Source organism: Cetorhinus maximus, chromosome 9, assembly GCF_964194155.1.
Source record: "Cetorhinus maximus chromosome 9, sCetMax3.hap1.1, whole genome shotgun sequence".
NCBI lineage: Eukaryota > Metazoa > Chordata > Chondrichthyes > Lamniformes > Cetorhinidae > Cetorhinus > Cetorhinus maximus.
In genome coordinates, this window is record NC_135887.1 from 94,597,967 (window position 1) to 94,617,654 (window position 19,688).

Genomic DNA, 19,688 nt, shown 5'->3' on the forward strand with positions numbered 1-19,688 from the left:
TTCTCAAGAACCCACCCAGATGTCAGTAAACACCAAGTCAATCTCGTCGAAATGCTGTCTCACGAGGGATTCCCAGGTTCAACTTCGAAGATCTCTCCTTGGAATTCTGTTGAAAAGTTGCTCACTTTCGGTTGGGCTTTGATAATGGTCCACCTCACAGGGTTTCAATCTCGTCTTCCAAGATTCCTTCTCCCTGGATTCCCAAGGACATTCAAACACTAGGTAACAAGCACACTTTCAGATCTATGGCCATGCCAAGCAGAACACCACTGCTCCAAACTTCGCCTCAACAGCCCTCTTTATTTAAAGTCTGCTCCCCGCAGTTCTTTCTTTAACTTAACTGGGACCTGTTCTGCTCCTGCAGGTTAATTTCCCGAAACTGCTTCAAGAAGAGCTTCTCACTGACCCTTGAATTGATCTGGAGACTATCAAAACACTCCCAGAGGATCCCACCCTTGTTACATTGGTTCCTGCCGAGTAACAAGCATTGGAGCATCCTGTACCTTAAATGTTACAATCTCCACAGACTTCTAATTTAGCACCTAGGGACACACAGATTAATGGATTTCATGACATGCTGCAATGTGCAGGAAATCGAGTTATACTTCATACATAAAGGGCCATAATTTGCAACAGTGGATCATGTAATAACATCTGCCAGTAGCTAGTCTTGCCCTTGCACATTTAGGTTTTTAATTATTTTGTGTGCCATGTTTCTGAAATTGGGAGCTGTTAATGTCACATTGAGGGTGTCACGACTCAGTGGGGATAGTGCGCTGTAATATCAAGCCCCACTGTTCTCCGAGTGGCGACAGATGTGAAAAATTGGACCAAACCACCAGATTGTCCCAATTCTACCTAACTGTTTAATTTAGGTTAACAGAATACAAGCACCAGGTTTGTAAACTTAATAAGTAAATAACTGTTTATTGAACAAATTGTCTTTAACTAGTGGCAAAAGAAAGACAACTTCTAACGCTATAACCTAAACTCTATCCCCTTCTTAAATCCCTATACACACATATAAAAGATACATAAGACACACAAAAGCATGGATTTTAAGGGTGGGATAAAACAGTTCAATAGCACAAATTCCAGAGTACAGGATTCAATGGGTTGATTTTGATTGATGTCTTCCAAATTCCCTTCAGTTCTTGTTGATGACATGAGATGGTCTGCCAGCACTTTCAGTGTTTAGTTCACTGGTTAAGAACTTGCTTTTCAATGTTTTTAACAGTGGTTTTCCCCTTTTCCTTTTTTCAAGGGTTTCCTCAGAGAGAGAGAGCAGGTTATAGAGCTATGAGGAAGATAGATTTTTAGGTGCTTTCTCTTTGCAGACCAAGAGCTTTCTGCAGCACTGTTATCATACCAAACCTTGGTCACCTGGTCAGGAGGCAATTAAAATGCTGCTGTCAGGCAGCTCCCCTGGTCCAGGATTCCTTTCTGGTATCATCCTGTCTTTCATGGCATACCCTGTTCCAGGACTGCAACATTATATATATCTCTCATCCTGTCCCAGTGGACATGTCTTTCAGCCTGCAGCCATTGTAATTCTACCCATAGTCTAATAGAAAATAAAAAGATAAGTTCTTTACAACAGTCCAACAGAAATAAAAAGATATGTTCTTTACAACAGTCCAACAGAAATAAAAAGATATGTTCCTTACAAGGGAGGCTAGGCATCTGTGCCCTGAGTGATTAGAGCAACCAAGTAGACATCACTCCAACCAATCAGATGTAAGAATTGTGAAATTAACAGTGCAGGGATTGAGATGGAAGCATAAATTGGAGTGGATGAATTCCGATAGCCAAAAAGAAACAAAAGGCTGAATATTGATTTCCACAATTGGGTGGGTTGGGTTCAAATGAGATGTTAAAACTTCTTTAAAAAAATAAAATCTAATCCCGACTTTCCTGCAGGTTTAACAGGCAGGACAAGGGTTGGACAGCCAACCTACTTCCAGAAGGTGGATTGACCCATTAAATATTTTAATGAGACTGGCAGGCTCTGATTTAACTTGCTTTGCAGGTTTAACCCTGGTTGACCCAGTTTCTTAGGCCTTGATAAACCTGGCAGTTGAAGAGAGGTGAGTACAGCATCGGGAAGAGGATAAACTCTTCCCCATCACCCCATCCCCCACCCCATATACTACTCCTGGCCTGCATCAGGAATCAAACACCACTGAAGTTGCAAGTCCCGGGATCGAGTATTGAGCTTCCATAAGCAACAGCAAGTGCCTTACCCGCCTGATTGGAAGTCAAGCCTGTCAATCAGGCTGACTTCCGGGTGACCTATCGAAACAAAACTACCCATGACGTGGAGCCAAAACGCTATTGCATAATTGGAATCCTGCATTAACTTGCTGACATGCATGTTGGTTCTTCACTCAGCTTCACTCAATGCGCCATTTTCCATAAACCACTGTTAGCAACATATGTCTTATATGAACTGTAATTCTAACACCAATTGGACAACTGAAATATAACAGTAATTTAAAAATAAATTACAAACAGAACATCGCTCTGACTATCTTACCAACTGCATAATTTTTCCCGAGTTCACCATCATCCCACTACACCCACCAGGTCAGTGCAACTTGCTCCTGTCACATTCAGCCTAAAAGAAAAGGAAGCAAAAATTGTATTCAGGGAGAAAAAAGAGAAAGGAAAAATAGGATTTTATTATAAATTTTATATTTTTGAAGCCTCCAACAATAATTAAAACATGACTCCACATCTGCAATAGTTTTTTTAATCCTTTCATGGGATGTGGGTGTCGCTGGGAAGGCTAGCATTTGTTGCCCATCCCTAATTGCTTTTGAACTGAGTGGCTTATAGGCCATTTCAGAGGGCAGTTATGAGTCACGTGTAGGCAGATCTTCATCCATAAAGGACATTAGTGAGCCAGACTGTTGTAAAAAAAAAAATCAATGATAGTTTCTGTAAAGGGTCGATGGTTATGTTAAATAGGCAATGATGATAACGATTGTGTAAGCATGACATTGGGGTCAGATTACCAAAAGGCTCCAGGGGAACAAGACTTAAACAGTCTGTTCAGAGAACAATGTACTTACCATGAAGCCTTCAATGTAAATAGTTCTAAATAAATAATTTCAAGTAAAACCCCAAAATACTACCTCCTAGTCACTCAGAGAGTAAGTGAAACCTCATCAAAATAGTTTCATGGCATCATTGATAAATACAAAAAACTACTGCGGATGCTGGAAATCCAAAACAAAAACAGAATTACCTGGAAAAACTCAGCAGGTTTGGCAGCATCGGCGGAGAAGAAAAGAGTTGACGTTTCGAGTCCTCATGACCCTTCAGCAGAACTGAGTAAAGTTAGGAGAGGGGTGAAATTTAACCTGGTTTAAGGTTGGTGGGGGGGGGTTGGGGGGGTTGTTGTAGGGACAAGCAAGCAGTGATAGGAGCAGATAATCAAAAGATGTCACAGACAAAAGGATCAAAGAGGTGTTAAAGGTGGTGATATTATCTAAGAGAATGTGCTAATTAAAAATGGATGGTAGGACACTCAAGGTACAGCTCTAGTGGGGGTGGGGTGGAAAGACTGACAGGGTATTACAGTTATAGATTTAAAAATAATGGAAATAGGTGGGAAAAGAAAAATCTATATAAATTATTGGAAAAAACAAAAGGGAGGGGGAAGAAACGGGAAGTGGGTGGGGATGGGGGAGGGAGTTTAAGATCTAAAGTTGTTGAATTCAATATTCAGCCCGGAAGGCTGTAAAGTGCCTAGTCGAAAGATGAGGTGCTGTTCCTCCAGTTTGCGTTGGGCTTCACTGGAACAATGCAGCAAGCCAAGGACAGACATGTGGGCAAGAGAGCAGGGTGGAGTGTTAAAATGGCAAGCGCCAGGGAGGTTTGGGTCTTTCTTGCGGACAGACCGCAGGTGTTCTGCAAAGCGGTCGCCCAGTTTGCGTTTGGTCTCTCCAATGTAGAGGAGACCGCATTGGGAGCAACGAATGCAGTAGACTAAGTTAGGGGAAATACAAGTGAAATGCTGCTTCACTTGAAAGGAGTGTTTGGGCCCTTGGACGGTGAGGAGAGAGGAAGTGAAGGGGCAGGTGTTGCATCTTCTGCGTGGGCATGGGGAGGTGCCATAGGTGGGGGTTGAGGAGTAGGGGGTGATGGAGGAGTGGACCAGGGTGTCCCGGATCGTTCCCTGAGGCTAACCTTAGAGTATTGTGTGCAGTTCTGGTCGCCTAACTACAGGAAGGATATCAGTAAGATTGAGAGAGTGCAGAGAAGATTTACTAGGATGTTGCCGGGTCTTAAGGAGTTGAGTTACAGGGAAAGATTAAACAGGTTAGGACTGTATTCCTTGGAGCGTAGAAGAATGAGGGGAGATTTAATAGAAGTTTACAAAATTGTGAGGGGTATAGACAGAGTAAATGCGAGTAGGCTCTTTCCACTTAGATTAGGAGAAATAAACACGAGAGGACATGGCTTTAGGGTGAAAGGGGAAAGGTTTAGGCAGAACATTAGGGGGAACTTCTTCACTCAGAGAGTGGTGAGAGTGTGGAACGAGCTAACATCTGACATGGTAAATGTGGGCCCACTCTTAGGTTTTAAGAATAAATTAGATAGATACATGGATGGGAGAGGTCTGGAGGGTTATGGGCTAGGTGCAGGTCAATGGGACTAGCGGAATAATATTTCGGCACAGACTAGAAGGGCCGAATGGCCTGTTTTCTGTGCTGTAGTGTTCTATGGTTCTATGATTCTAATTCTCATCTCTTAAGCATTGCCATGTTATAGCTTTACTAATATTTCAACTGATACAATAAAGAGATAAACTGTAAATATGTGGACATTTGAATGATGTATGAATTTTATGGCTTTTGCAACCCTCATAAATACCGATTCTACATTGATTCAAATGTTGTGTAATCAATTGACACCATTAGTTCTGGAGATGTATCTCCTTTGTTTGCAATCATAAGTTCACAGAATTTTGATTCTGCAGGAGTTTTCCTTTAGTAGTACTGTACATAGGACAAATTGTATAGCATATTGGGCCTGACAGTAAAATTTTACCATTTTTTCTATTGCTAATGGGACAGCATTGTTGTATCAATGCTGATTGGCAGTACTGTTGACCTATATAGCTAATTTTATCATTTGATATATTTCAGTGCAAGTTTTTTTTTGTTCATTCATGGGATGTGGGGTTCGCTGGCTAGGCCAGCATTTATTGCCCATCCCTAGTTGCCCTTGAGAAGGTGTTGGTGAGCTGCCTTTTTGAACGGCTGCAGTCCATGTGCTACTCATCAGTGCTTGAGACAAAAAATACCCTCGGTGCATATAAATCTTTTGGTATTTTAGATTTGAAAAAGTAACATTGCAGAAATCTTTTCTGATTAATTGCTATAACAGCATTCATGTGTGTTTCGGACCACAGAGTTTGTTGGCCCTGAGATGTTAAACATGTAATTGAACTTCACAGTCTCAGATTTTGGTGGACTAATGTGTTCTTTCTAAAAAGGGAAGATTTGCATTTGTATAGACCCTTTCATGATCACTGGACACCTCAAGGTACTTCACAGTTAATGAAGTACTTTTGAAGTATATTCAATGTTATAATGTAGGTAACACAGCAGCCACAAACAACAATATAATAATTTCTGTAGAATCTGTTTTTATGATTTTAATGGAGGGAAACATACTGGCCAGGACATCAGTAATAACTGCAATGCTCTTCTTTGAAATAGTGCCAAGTGATCTTTTACAAGAGAGCAGATGGAGCTTCGGTTTCAAGTCTCATCTGAAGGTGGCATGTTTGATATTGCAGCACTCCCTCAGTGCTGCTCTGGAGTGTCAGCCTTGATTTTTGTACCTACATCCTGGAGTTAGACTAGAACCCGAACCTTCTGGCTCGAAGATGACAGTGCTATGAACTGAGCTATGGTTGACATGTTTACTAAGGAAAGATCACTCCTAAATCAAGGGATGAAGTCCTAAATTGAAGTGAGTCTTGGACTGTATTAGATGCAAAACAATATAAATTATACTCTATTTAAAAAGGGGAAAAATGCCAAAACAACTGATTTTGTTTTGGAAAGTGATAAAGTTATCACTTTGGCTTTTGCTGTATTGAGTGATACATGAATGAGCCAACAAAATCAGGCATCTCAGCTTGTATCCTCATCACATTCTTGACCTTTGCCTTGTAGGTCATGGAAAGCTTTGTGGAGTCAAGAGGTGAGTCATTTGCTGCAAAATACGCAGTCTCTATGCCGTGCTGCAGCAGTATTTATGGAGCTGGTCAATGGTGGTCCCTGGATGTTGATGTGACACCGTTGAGTGTCAAGAGGAGGTTAGAACTCAATCTTGTTGGAAATCATCATTGCCTGATAGCTATGTGGCACAAATGTTATTTGCCATTTATCAGTCCAAGCTTAAATGTTGTCCAAATCTTGTTGCATGTGGGCACTGGTTGCTGCTTTATCTGAGGAATTTTGAATAGATTTGAATGGTATGCCATCATCAATGAATATCCTCACTTTGACCTTGTGATGGAGGGGAGGTCATTGATGAAGCAGCTGAAGTTAACAGAGCCTCGGACAATACCCTGACAAACACCTGCAATGATATCCTGGGGCTAAGATGATTGACTTCCAACAACAACAACCATCTTTCTTTGTGCCAGGATGGAGGAGAGTTTTCACTCTGATTCCCGTTGACTTCAGTTTTACTGGGGCTCCTTGCTACCACATTTGGTAAAATGCTGCCTTGATGTCAAGAGTAGTTGCTCTCACTTCACCTCTGGAATTCATCTCCATTGTTCATGTTTGAGCAAAGGCTGTAATCAAGCCTGGAGCCAAGTGTTCCTGGCAGAATCCAAATTGAGCATTGGTGAGTAGATTATTGGTAAGTAAGTGTGGCTTGATACAGCTATCAACAACGTTGTCCTTCACTTTGATGATTGAGAGTAGTCTGATGGGGCGATAATTGTCTGGATTAGAATTGTCCTGCTTTTTATGATCACACACCCTGGCAGTTTTCCACATTGTCAGGTAGATGCCAGTGTTATAACTGTACTGCAACAGCTTGTCTAGAGATGTAGCTAGTTCTGGAGCAAAAATCTTTAGCACCACAGCCAGGATGTTGTCAGGGCCCATAGCCTTTTCTGTATGCAATACATGCAGCCATTTCCTGATATCACACAGACCAAATTGAATTGGCTGAGAAGGGGCCTGTGATGGTGGGGACCTTGGGAGGAGGGCAAAATGGATCATCCACTTGGGACTTCTGGCTGGAGATAAATGCAAACACGTTACCAATGCTCAATTTGGATTCTGCCAGGACCACTTGGCTCCAGACTTGATTACAGCCTTTGCTCAAACATGAACAAAGGAGCTGAATATAATACAGGTCAACGCAATTTGAATTATGAGTTTTTTTATTCAATCACACGATGTGGGCTTTGCTGTCTGGGCCAGCATTTATTGCCCATCCCTAGTTGTCCTTGAGAAGGTGGTGGTGAGCTGCCTCCTTGAACCACTGCAGTCCATGTGGTGTAGGTACACCTACAATGCTGTTAGGAAGGGAGTTCCAGGATTTTGACCCAGCTATAGTGAAGGAATGGCGATATATTTCCAAGTCAGATTGGTGAGTGACTTGGAGGCGACCTTCCAGTTGGTGGTGTTCCCATGTATCTGCTGCCCTTGTTCTTCTAGATGGTAGTGGTCATGGGTTTGGAAGTTGCTGCCTGAGGAGCTTTGGTGAATTCCTGCAGTGCATCTTGTAGATGGTACACACTGCTGCCACTGTCATCCAGGCAAGTAGGGAGTATTCCATCACACTCCCGACTTGTGCCTTGTAGGTGGTGGACAGTCTTTGGGGAGTCAGAGCAGAGTCTAGCCTCCATTCGCCTTGGACCCCCTTGCCACAAGACCAAGGCTTTTCTCCATGAAGCCGCTGTGGTAGCTGATGTACAATGGCCACCCCATGGTAAAATAACTCATGCACAGGCAACTTCTACCCCTTAAAATGCAGTTCTGGACCTGGAATGTAAGGACCCTTGTCACAGGATTCCTAGTCTCTGACCTGCTCTTGTAGCCACAGTATTTATATGGCTAGTCCAGTTCAGTTTCTGGTCAAAGTAAACCCCAGGATGTTGATAGTGGGGGATTCAGTGATGGTAATGCCATTGAACGTTAAGGGGCGATGGTTAGATTCTCTCTTGTTGGAGATGGTCATTGCCTAGCACTTGTGCGGCGCGAATGTTACTTTCCACTTGTCAGCTCAAGCCTGTACATTGTCCAGGTCTTGCTGCATTTGGACATGGACTGCTTTACTACCTGAGGAGTCACGAATGGTGCTGAACATTGTGCAGTCATCAACAAACATCCCCACTTCTGACCTTGTGATGGAAGGAAGGTCAACGATGAAGCAGTTGAAGATGGCTGGGCTGAGGACACTACCCTGAGGAACTCCTGCAGTGATGTCCTGGAGCAATTCCCATTGACCCCAGTTTTGCTAGGGCTCCTTGATGCCACACGCAACCAAATGCGGCCTTGGTGTCAAGGGCAGTCACTCTCACTTCAGGCATTCAGCTCTTTTGTCCATGTTTGAACCAAGGCTATAATGAGGTCAGGAGCTGAGTGGCCCTGGCGGAATCCAAACTGGGCGTCAGTGAGCAGGTTATTGCTAAGCAAGTGCCACTTAAAAGGACTGTTGATGACCGCTTCATTACTTTGCTGATTATCGAGGGTAGACTGATTGGGTGGTAATTGGCTGGGTTGGATTTGTCCTGTTTTTTGTGTACAAGACCTACTTGGGCAATGTTCCACATTGCCAGGTAGATGCCAGTGTTGTACTGGAGCAGCTTGCCTAGGGACCTAGCAATTAACTAATCAATTTCCATGTTTTAAAATACGTATCCTGGTTTTCCATGTGCAAAGCATGGAGGATCTTCTAGTACATACTACTTCCACTGTAAGTTTCTATGTTCATATTTATAAAAACTGCCTATGTAAATTGGCCACTTTGTAATTAACTGTTTTCACTAGTGGGTGTATGACCACTGGAAGAGTGTATTCTAATATGACAAGTTTATATAGGCGATTTCTATTACCAATGTGGATACAAGTTTGTAATGGACGCAGCAATCACCACCCAGAAGAGCAGGTGAGGGCCCAGAGACAGGAATTACCACCTGGTGGTTACAGCCCAGAACGGCGCAGCATGGGCCAACAACGAGATCGCGAGGCCACCACCACTCTTTATGAATCCCAGCAGGAGAGAGCCTGTGGGAAGAAAAAAAGAGGGCAGGAGGAGTATCCGTGTCTGTATGTCCTAGGCCCACACAGTGGAGCCTGGTCTCCAGTTGCTTCGAACCCCCTTACCACTAGACCAAGGCCTTTCTCCGTGAAGCCCTGGTGTGCAACAGCCACCCCATATTAAAATAACTTATGCACAGGCACCTTGCACCCCCTTAAAATGAAGTTTGGGACCTGGAACCTAAGGACCCTCCTGGACAACCTCAACAGCGAAAGGCCAGAATCACGTACTGCTATCATTGCCCAGGAACTCAGATGTTTTGACATTGACATCTCCACCCTATGTGAGACCTGGTGGGCAGGGGAAGGCCAGCACAAAGAACAAGTTGGCAGTTACACCTTCTCCTGGAAAGGTAAACCTGTAGAAGTTCAACGCCTCCACAGGGTTGGCTTCGCCATTAATAACAAACTAGCTGGCAGTCTCAAAGACACCCCATGTGGGATAAACGAGGGCTTCAGCACCCTTTGGCTCACCCTAGCCCAGAATCAATGCGCTACAGCCCTCAACGTGTATGCCGCAACACTGGATGCTACAGACAATTCCAAAGAGGAACCTTACTCCAGCCTCAAACAATCTCTGGCCCGAGTCCCAACAAGCAATAAGCTGATCCACCTTGGTTGTTTCAAAGCCAAAGTTGGGAAGGACACAGACCTCTGTGGAGATGTAATCGGCAGAGATGGGGTAGGGAAATCCAAAATCCAACAATACCCTGCTCCTGACGCTTGGTCACTCGATCAGGAAACACCAAGACTGGTTTGATGAGGGCAACCAGGAGATCAAGGAGCTGATGAGCCACAAGCGCAAGGCATTTCTGAACCTGAAACACCAACCCAACTTGAGAGCAAGTAAGCAGCTCTGCAGACGGCTGAAGACTGAGCTCCAGCAAAAAACCCATGACTAAACAACAGATGGTGGGTGGAGAAAGCACAGTTAGCCGACAGCCATGACGTGCGAGGTTTCTTTAGCGCACCTAGGACCCAAGGCCCTACTCCACTGCTAGCCAAGACTGGAGGGGTGCTCATCAAGGACAGAGGCAGTCAGGCCTGCTGGAAGGAGCACTTGGAAGATGATCTTAACAGAGTCTCTGTCTTCAACGCGAGTATCCTCGACTCCATCCTGCAGCATGCTACCTGCCACTGTCTCCGCACAACCCCAATCCGGCAGAAGGTAGGATAGGCCATTCAACAGCTAAAGAGCAACAAGGTATCAGGAGTAGATGGAATCCCCGCCGAAGCACTAAAGCACAGTGGAGAAGCACTATTGGCGCGAGTACATGGCCTCATCTCCCTTATATAGAAGGAGGAGTATGCCAGGAGATCTCAGAATGCATAATCATGACCATCTTCAAGAAAGGCCACAAGTCCGACTGCGGTAACTATAGAGGAATCTCCTTGCTGCCGGCCACAGGGAAGGTTATCACAAGAACCCTTCTCCCTGTGGCTGAAGAGTTCCTCCCAGAGTCACAGTGTGGATCCGCCCACTAAGACATGATCTTCTCTGCACGGCAACTGCAAGAAAAGTGCAGGGAACAGCACCAACCCTTGTACATGGCTGCCTTTGACCTCACAAAAGCCTTCGACACAATCAACCATGAAGGGTTATGGAGCATCCTCCTCCGTTTTGGCTGCCCCCAAAAGTTTGTCACCATCATCTGCCTACTGCACGATGACATGCAAGCCGCGATCCTGACCAACGGATCCACCATAGATCTAATTCATGTTTGGACTGGGGTCAAGCAAGGCTGTGTCATCGTACCAATGCTCTTCTAAACCTTCCTTGCCACGGTGCTCCATCTCTCCCTCAGCAAGCTCCCCACTGGAGTGGAGCTAAACTGCAGAACAAGCGGGAACCTGTTCAACCTTCGCCACCTGCAAACCAGATCCAAGGTCATCCCATCCTCTGTCATTGAACTACAGTTTGCAGACGATGATTGGGTCTGCACACACTGAGGTTGAGCTCCAAGCCATCGTCACACCTTCACCGAGGCGTACGAGACGCTAAACATCTTTACAAACCTGCCCCCTCCACACGCACTGCCACCCGGTTATCAAAATCCATGCGAGGCCTTGGACAACGTGGACCACTTTCCATACCTTGGGAGCCGACTGTCAACAAGGGCAGACATCGATGACGAGGTGCAGCACTGCCTTCAGTGTGCTAGCACAGCCTTCGGCCACCTGAGGAAGAGAGTGTTTGAGGACCAGGACCTCAAACCTGGCACCAAGCTCATGGTCTACAGAGCAGTAGTGATACCCACCCTCCTATATGGCTCAGAGACATGGACTACGTACAGCAGGCACCTCAAAACTCTTTAGAAGTACCACCAGTGCTGCTGGCTCCGCCAGATACTGCAAATCCATTGGCAGGTTAAGCGCACCAACGTCGATGTTCTCTCTGAGGCCAACACCCGCAGCATCTAAGCATTGAGTGTGCTTGATCAGCTTCACTGGGCAGGCCACATCGTCTGCATGCCTGACACGTGACTCCTAAAACAAGCGCTCTACTCGGAGCTTCGACATGGCAAGCGAGCCTCACAAGGGCAGAGGAAACGCTTCAAGGACACCCTCAAAGCCTCCTTGAAAAAAGTGCAACACCCCCCACTGACATCTGGGAATCCTTGGCATAAGACCGTCTGAAGTGGAGGGAAAGCATCCGGGAAGGAGCTGAACACCTCGACACTCATCGCCAAGGGTTAGCTGAAGTCAAGCGTCAACAGCGAAAGGAACGCATGGCAATCCGGGCACCTGACCCACCTGTTCTCCCTGCCACCGTCTGCCATACCTGTGACAGAGACTGTAGGTCACGCATTGGACTCTTCAGTCATTTGAGAACTCATTTTTAATGTGGAAGCAAATCATCCTCAACCTTGAGGAACAGCCTAAGAGAAGCGGTAGGAGTAATGGACACATAAAAGTAAAGACAGAAAATATGATCTTGATATTTACCAGGAGGGTGAATGCCTGGCCAAAGAACCAGCAAGACTGAGGATGCAGAGGCACTGTGGGTCCTAATGGCAGGACTACATTTACATCTTGTAGATCCAACTCCTATCTGGCAGCTGATCAAATAGACAATGGCTAGGGAGGCTGGGGTAGAAGGCCCACAATTGGAAGGGCTGCAGGTGGTAAGGGGGAATGCTGTGGTGATGAAGGTGGAGTCTCAAGACCAGTTGGCTGACAGGGAAGGGCTCCACTGGGAAGGGTTGGAGGAGAGGCTGCTGTGGAGAGGGCTCCTACTGACCCACCTGGAGTACTGAAAAAGCTACTTACCCTGGAGAGTCAGCAGCTGCTGTTTCCATTTCAATGCTGAGCTTCCTGACCTCCAGAAAACCTGTGCAGCACCACTTAATTTCAATTTGGGCAAATAATCGCACTGTATTAGCCTAATTTTAACTATGTTAAGCAGCCCACTTTTCCATAATGTGACATTTTGTCTATTCAGTGCCATGAACATAGAAGTGGTTACCCTCTCCTGCCTGTTTTGAGGGTTAATGGTGAGGCCTATAAATTTAAGATGGGGACTGAATTATGCTTACTCACTCCAGTTCAATTAACTCCTCTCAGCCAACCTTTACTGCTTCCTTCCCTTTCGCTAGCCCACCAGGCAAACTTCCTTCAAGATTATCTCGTGCCCTAGCCCTGAACTCATAACTCTCTCTGGTTTCTCTCCTATCTCCACTTATATCCTCTCTGAGCTCATCTTGTCCATGAGATCTACCTCCTGTTCCCTCGACCCTAATCTCACAAAACTGCTGACCACCTAACTTCCCTTCCTAACTCTCGTTAGCTGATCTTGTTCCATAGTTTTCTCTTCTCAAGTCCTGTCCTCCACTCCATCAAATCGCCCATAATCATCCCTCTCCTCAAAAAAACAATGTTCTGTTTTTGAAATTATTACTCCATCTCGAACAACCCTTTCTTCTCCAAAGGCCTTAAAAATGTTGTTGCTCCAAAATCTGTGCCCATCTTCACCGCAAGAGTGTTTGAATCTCTCCCAACAGGGTTCGCCTTGCCGTAGATCTGAAATGGCTCTCATCAAAGTCACAAATGACATCCTAAGTAACTGTGACAAAGGGACACAATATCCTTCCTGGTCCTTCTCGATCTGTCTGCAGCCCTTTGTCATGTTTTTATATGATATAAAGGCACCAATCGCTCATAAGGGATTGGATAAACACGTGGGTTCATTTATTAAGACTTGGCACTTGAGAGCGGATATACATGGGTATAAAGCTTGAAAACGCATCAGCAGAGCTATGTGTGTGCTCTGCTCTAAGCAAAAGTGGAACTAAAACTGGATCGCATGGCACACTTCCTTCCTAGTGATGTAATGCTCCTATACCTAAAGGCATATTACAACACCCTTGACATAGTTAACCACACCATCCTCCTCCCAACATGTTGCCACTATCATCCACCTGAGTGGGACTAAATTTGACTAGTTCCATTCTTATCTATCCAGTCATAGCCAAAGAATTACCTGCAATGGCTTTTCTTCCTGCCCCTTCACAGTTACCCCTGGTGTCCCTCAAAGGATGTATCTATCCTTGGCCACCTCCAATTTCTTATCTGCAGGCTGTGACTTGGTGACATCATCCGAAAAAGAACCATTAGTTTCCACATGTACGCTGACGACACCCAGCCTTACCTCATCACCACATCTTTTGACTCTCCACTGTCTAACTTGTCAAGTTTCTTGCCTGACACCAGCTGAATGAGCAGAAATTCCCTACAACTAAATGATGGAAAGATCAAACTCAACTCTGCTCACTGGCCACGGACGTGATCCCTCTCCCTGGCAACTCCTGAGGCTGAACCAGACAGTTTGCAACTTTGGTGTGATATTTGACCTCAAGATGAAGTTTTGACCACATATCGTCATTACTACTCAGACCACCTATTTCCACCTCTGTAGCATCTCAAAGCTCTGCCCTTGCTTCAACTCATCTGCTGCCGAAGCCCTCACCTCTGGATTTGGCAATTTCAATGTACTTTTAGCCAGCCTCTTACTTTCTACCTTCATAAACTTGGGACCATCCAAAACACTGCTGCCTGTATTCTAACTCACACCAATTCCTGTTCATCCATCATTGCTGTGCTTGCTAAACTACATTTGCTCCCAGTTCATTAATAGCTCGCTTTTAAAATTCTCATCCTTGTTTTTTAATCCCTCCATGGTCTTGCCTTTCCCTATCTCTGTAATCACCTCTCGCCCAAAGCACTCTGAGATAACTGCACTTAATCTTAGCCATTTGAGAATCCTCGATCTTAATGGCTCCACATTTGGCAGCTGTTCTTTCAGCTGCCAAGGCCCTAAGGTCAGGAATTCTCTACCTAAACATCTACCTCTCTTTCCTCCTTTAAACCACTCCTTAAAATCTATCTCTTTAACCAAACTTTTGGCCATCTCCCCCCTAATATCTTCTTATGTGGCTGGGTATCAAACTTTTTTTTGATAATGTTCCTGTGAAGTATCTTGGTTCATTTCACTACATTAAAGGTGCTATATAAACACAGGTTGTTGTTGCTGTCTATTCTGAACTTTGGACTTGATCTCAACTCTGTCTGCAATGCCACTGAAGATCAACTAGTAATATATTACAACTAATTTTCGCTCTCAACAAAGACTTAAAATTACAGATTCATTTCTTCTCCAGCAGGACACCTGCTATTTGAAAGCCAGGTGAGATACTCCTACCGCTGACGGCACTGAAAAATACTGAGCCTCAGGGTGCAGTTATGGGGCTCAAATGTTGACTCTAAATTGTTTGGCAACCAACACATGGTTCAGTATAACCTTTAATAGGAGAACTCTGACCTTGTTCTTTCCTTAAAGCAGGAGCAGAGCCAGTCAGTCATCCCATACATTTCACAAAGCTTACCAATATAGCGGTCAATAAAATCCACAATTCCAAGGTAATGTCTGATTCTTTGATCCGTGCCAAGGTGTCATAGCATGATTTTGTTTAAGGCATACTGAGGTTAAAGTCTATTTCCGTCCTCTGTTCTATGTAGTTTGTCAATCTTTGACCATAGGATACTTGTCATTGAAAGTTAAAGCTCCACCCTGTTGGCAACTTGTAATTTCTAATGTCCTTATAGCCTCATTGATTCGACACAGCCAACTTGCTTGAAACTAACAAATAAGTTTTATTTTAAGAAAGGGTCTGTGAACATGGTTGTTAGTTACCCTCAATGTTTTTCCAGCAATAAAGAATATAATTTAACATGTAGGTGGATAAAAAATACATTTTTGTCATGGCTCCACATAATGAGCAGAATCATTTGTTTTCACTGGTGGCGAGCTTGGATGCAGGAAGGGCATGTAATTAGGCGGGATGGTGGCGTACCAGAACCCCACTGCCTTCCCACCCCCTCCAGAATTAAGTTCTGGACGGGAAAGCCCATGGTTGACCTTCTTGCCCCGCCACCCAATGAGGCCCTTACGTGGCCAATTAATGACCACTTAAGGGCTTCATCCTGCCAGTAGTATTAACCCAGTGGGAGGCAGGTCCCTCGATCAAAGCCACTCAGTGCCTTATCGAGAAACTGGACATTGAGAACTACCCCGCTGCACCCCTCCCCCAACAATCCTCACCCTGCATGCATCCCCTCCCTGCATGCATCCCCTCCCACACATTGCTTACCTGTGGCCTGGCTCGCCCCATGATTCTGCGACTCCAGTGCCTGCCCTTCCAGCAGAAGCCACAACCTCCCCAGTGGCACTGCTGAGCACAAGAGCTGATGGCCTCTGATTGACTGGCAGCTCTCGGTAGGTGAGACGTCCGCCCCCGGGTCTTGATTCCAGGGGAGGCCCGCTGCTGACCTCGCCACTGCCTGATTGGCTTGTGGTTTGGTGGGCCTTCATTAAAAGAGGCAGCACGTGTCTCTCGCTGGCTCTCCAGCCAGCAGACGAAACCCTGGCACCTCAACATGATTCGACCCAACATTACTTTAGTTACAGGAGGAATTTAGGCGCAAGGTAAGATGTGATTTAGATTTGTGGCCATTTCCTCTTTATTCTGATGCTAGTACAGCGTGGGTTGATTAAAAATAAAAGATTCAAGTTAAAGAAGTGGAAACTGAACCACAGTATTTATGTATTGATGCAGATTTTGAAACGTGCAGATTTATGATTTAATTAGTACATGTTTAAATATTCTTTGACCGCATTATATTAATAGTGGTTTAGCGGGGAGATGGTGATTGTCATGGTAATGCCACTGGATTAGTAATCTAGAGACCCAGGTTAATGCTCTGGAAACACGGGTTCAAATCCTTCCACAACAGTGGGTGGAATTTAAATTCAATTAATAAATCTGGAATATAAAGCTAGTGTCAGTAATGGTATTTGTTATGACCGGTCCCTGGGTGAGGTGCCCCCAGTTTGCTATGCTCCCGGGTGAGGAGGAATGAACTGGCTCCCTTTCTTTTTTCAAACCCCTTGGTTTGGTTGGCAACAACAAGGTTATTTTCAAAAGGATCCCTTCCCTTGTGGATACCTTTTGCCAGTCTAAATGTATTTGTGTTTTAAAAGGAGCCAATTTAACCAGGCTTTCTTGAGTTAAAGAAAGAGTGAGTTTATTAGTTACTAATATGCAAGAAAGAAAATAATAAAAACGCAAAACACATAGACACAGATTAGAAATGAGAAGTGAGTCCTGAAATAAAAGTTAAAACGATATACAAATCAGTCTTTGGCTGGGCCATGAGGGGTAGATGGTGAAACTTTGCGGCCATTAAGTTGGATGATTCCGGTAGAGTTAACTTTGGCAGTTGAGCAGTTGTCTGGAGATTCTTGGTTCTGCACGTTAGCTGAAAGGAGTTTCATTTTTGACTGTGGCTTTGTTGACTTGTGACTTGCTTCCGGAAATCGGAGAGGGATTTTTTTTTACCTGTAAGTGTAGGGATTTCTAGTTGATGTTCTTCAACTGTGACCTTCACAGCACACACTAGCACACTAGACCTGGAGCACCAAAATTACCAAACGGAGATCAGGATTGCAGTTAACCCCTTTTCTTGTGTATTTCTGGAAGGGAAAAACAAACATGTTTTCTGCCCAGATCTGCTTTCTTTTCAACTCATATCATGTCCACAGTCTGAGATATAACTCACAGGAGACGGTTCCTGCTGAGATGGTAATCAACCTGCATTATCTCCGTAACCAGGAGATTAGAGTTTAGTTTTTGAATTGCATCTTTTCCTTTGAAGTGTGTCTGTCTGAAGTAGGCCATGGCACCTTTTGAGGTGCTACATTCCATTCTCTGGACTAGCTGGTAAAGTGTAATCTCCATAGGAATTTTCCAGCAAGTGGTTACTTTACAGTCTCAACCAGCTTTTGGTTTTTATGCCCTTTTTCTTAATAACAAATAACTTACTTAAAAATTCAATACGTCCATAAGTAATTCGGGCTATGGTCCGCTGTCATGACATGATCATGCAACTATCATTGATTGTCGTAAAAACCCATCTGGTTCACTAATGTCCTTCAGGGAAGGAAATCTACCATCCTTACTTGGTCTATCCTACATGTGTCTTAAGACCACAGCAATGTGGTTGGCTCTTAACTGGCCCTCTGCAATAATGTGGCAAGCTACTCATCTCAATGGTGATTAGGGATAGGCAACAAATGTTGGTCTTGACAGTGATGCCCAGCTCCCATGAAAGAATATTAAAAAAAAAGCTGCCCAGAAGAAAATAACGATCATGAAGGGTGTGTAGTACCTGCTGAGACAGGAGCCATTATTTAGGAGGATGCAGGCAGATGAAACTCAAGATGATAATCACTAGGGAAATTGGGAAACAAGAAAGCATTACAATTGAACATGACAAAGGATAGCTATCAGTCTGATTTGTTTGTTTAATTGAGTTTTTTAGTGCGATTTTAAATTGCTAACAGTTCAATTGCTTGGAGCTACAGCACTCAATGGCAGCTTTAACAATGGAGGAACACAAAAGAGGGTAATAGCAGCATGTAACAAATTGTCGAGTTCTGTTCTGTGCTTTTTGTACAAGAGCTATGACAAATATTATTGGTAATGATGAGTGTTCTGATGCAATGAAGTAGTTTTGTCACTATATGTTTCTAGGATTGTCTATCTTTAGTGAGCATGTTGCCAGGAGTTTGTTGTACTGTATCCTTTGAATGTTGAACATTTTTAGTAACCCTCAAAGGACAAAAGATTTTTGTTATTCTAAAAAATCAAAACTTCTATATTTTTACATGCTATTGAATATATGCTATACTTCTGGAACTGTCTGGAACTAATAGTTAGTGATAGTCAATTCTCTAGGACATTTGAAAGCATGTTGATATAGTGACTCAAATGGTTATGTATGGTTCTTGGTAAACATATATTTAGACATATCTATATCTATATACATATGTCTGTGTGTATAAGATTCAGTGTGGAAAATTTAATTTATTTTGTAAATAAGCAATTTATTTACTCGGTTTGTGGGTGATTAAGTGAGAATGTATTGTAAAATGACACTGGCTTTAAAGAATCTCTTGTCAGCTAATGGGGGATAGTGACTATTAGCAGTTGGCTCCTTTGGGTGGTAGGTAACCAACAGAAACCAATCTGCCTATGAGCTTTCAATACCTGCTGCTTAGATGCTGACATTATTTGCTTAGAACGACTGATCACTTTACATGTCAGTGTTTTTACACTAATTCTGGAGTGGAGGGATGTGCTACATCAATGAATGGCCCAAGAGGTTCCTGAACGTATTTATTGAACAGCTTAGTAATCATCAGGTACAAGAGATTTTATCAACAAAATGTTCATCTGATCCTTTTCTAATTTTATTAATGGTAAATCCAAGTCTGTATCAACCTGTCGTCGAGTTTCAGCTACATTTTAGTGGGAGATTGTAAACTTGTTTCTGTTATGCTATTCAACTTTGATTAAGTGCCTTTATTTATACTTTATAATCTACAGCAGCACTGAAGAAAATATCCAACTGACTAATTGAAAAGTGCTGCTAATATAACAGTTTTATTAAACATTCAGCTATTGTGTTTATTTTGATTGCTAGTTTACTCTTTTGGCAGAAACATGTTATCTAAATTAACCTTGAATTGTATTTTCCCCTAATTACCAGGTGGACGTATTGATTGACAATGATGCAGAAAAGGATTATCTTTATGACGTATTACGAATGTACCACCAGTAAGTAGTATTTTTACTCATTACTGGATAAAGCTCTTTCATGTTTTGAGCGGTGTGTTTTAGTTAATTAGAAGTCTTGTTTTCAACTACATTGTATTGACCTATCGGAAATATTTACTAATGAAGTTGGCAAAACCATTTTAAATAAGACTTTGCTGTAGTTTATTTGGTTGTAGAAGTACAAATTTAAGGAGGCAACTGTGCAATG

General features: G+C 43.7%; 1 protein-coding gene across 2 annotated transcripts in view; it reads left to right on the forward strand.

Annotated features, from left to right (window-relative positions):
- Positions 1 to 19,688, forward strand: part of ush1c (Usher syndrome 1C) — a 279,860-nt gene that overhangs the window by 18,505 nt on the left and 241,667 nt on the right. For both annotated transcript variants that reach the window (XM_078549127.1, XM_078549128.1), the window contains exon 2: positions 19,413 to 19,480. In XM_078549127.1, the coding sequence (XP_078405253.1) occupies positions 19,413 to 19,480 (68 nt within the window). The remainder of the gene's footprint in view (positions 1 to 19,412; positions 19,481 to 19,688) is intronic.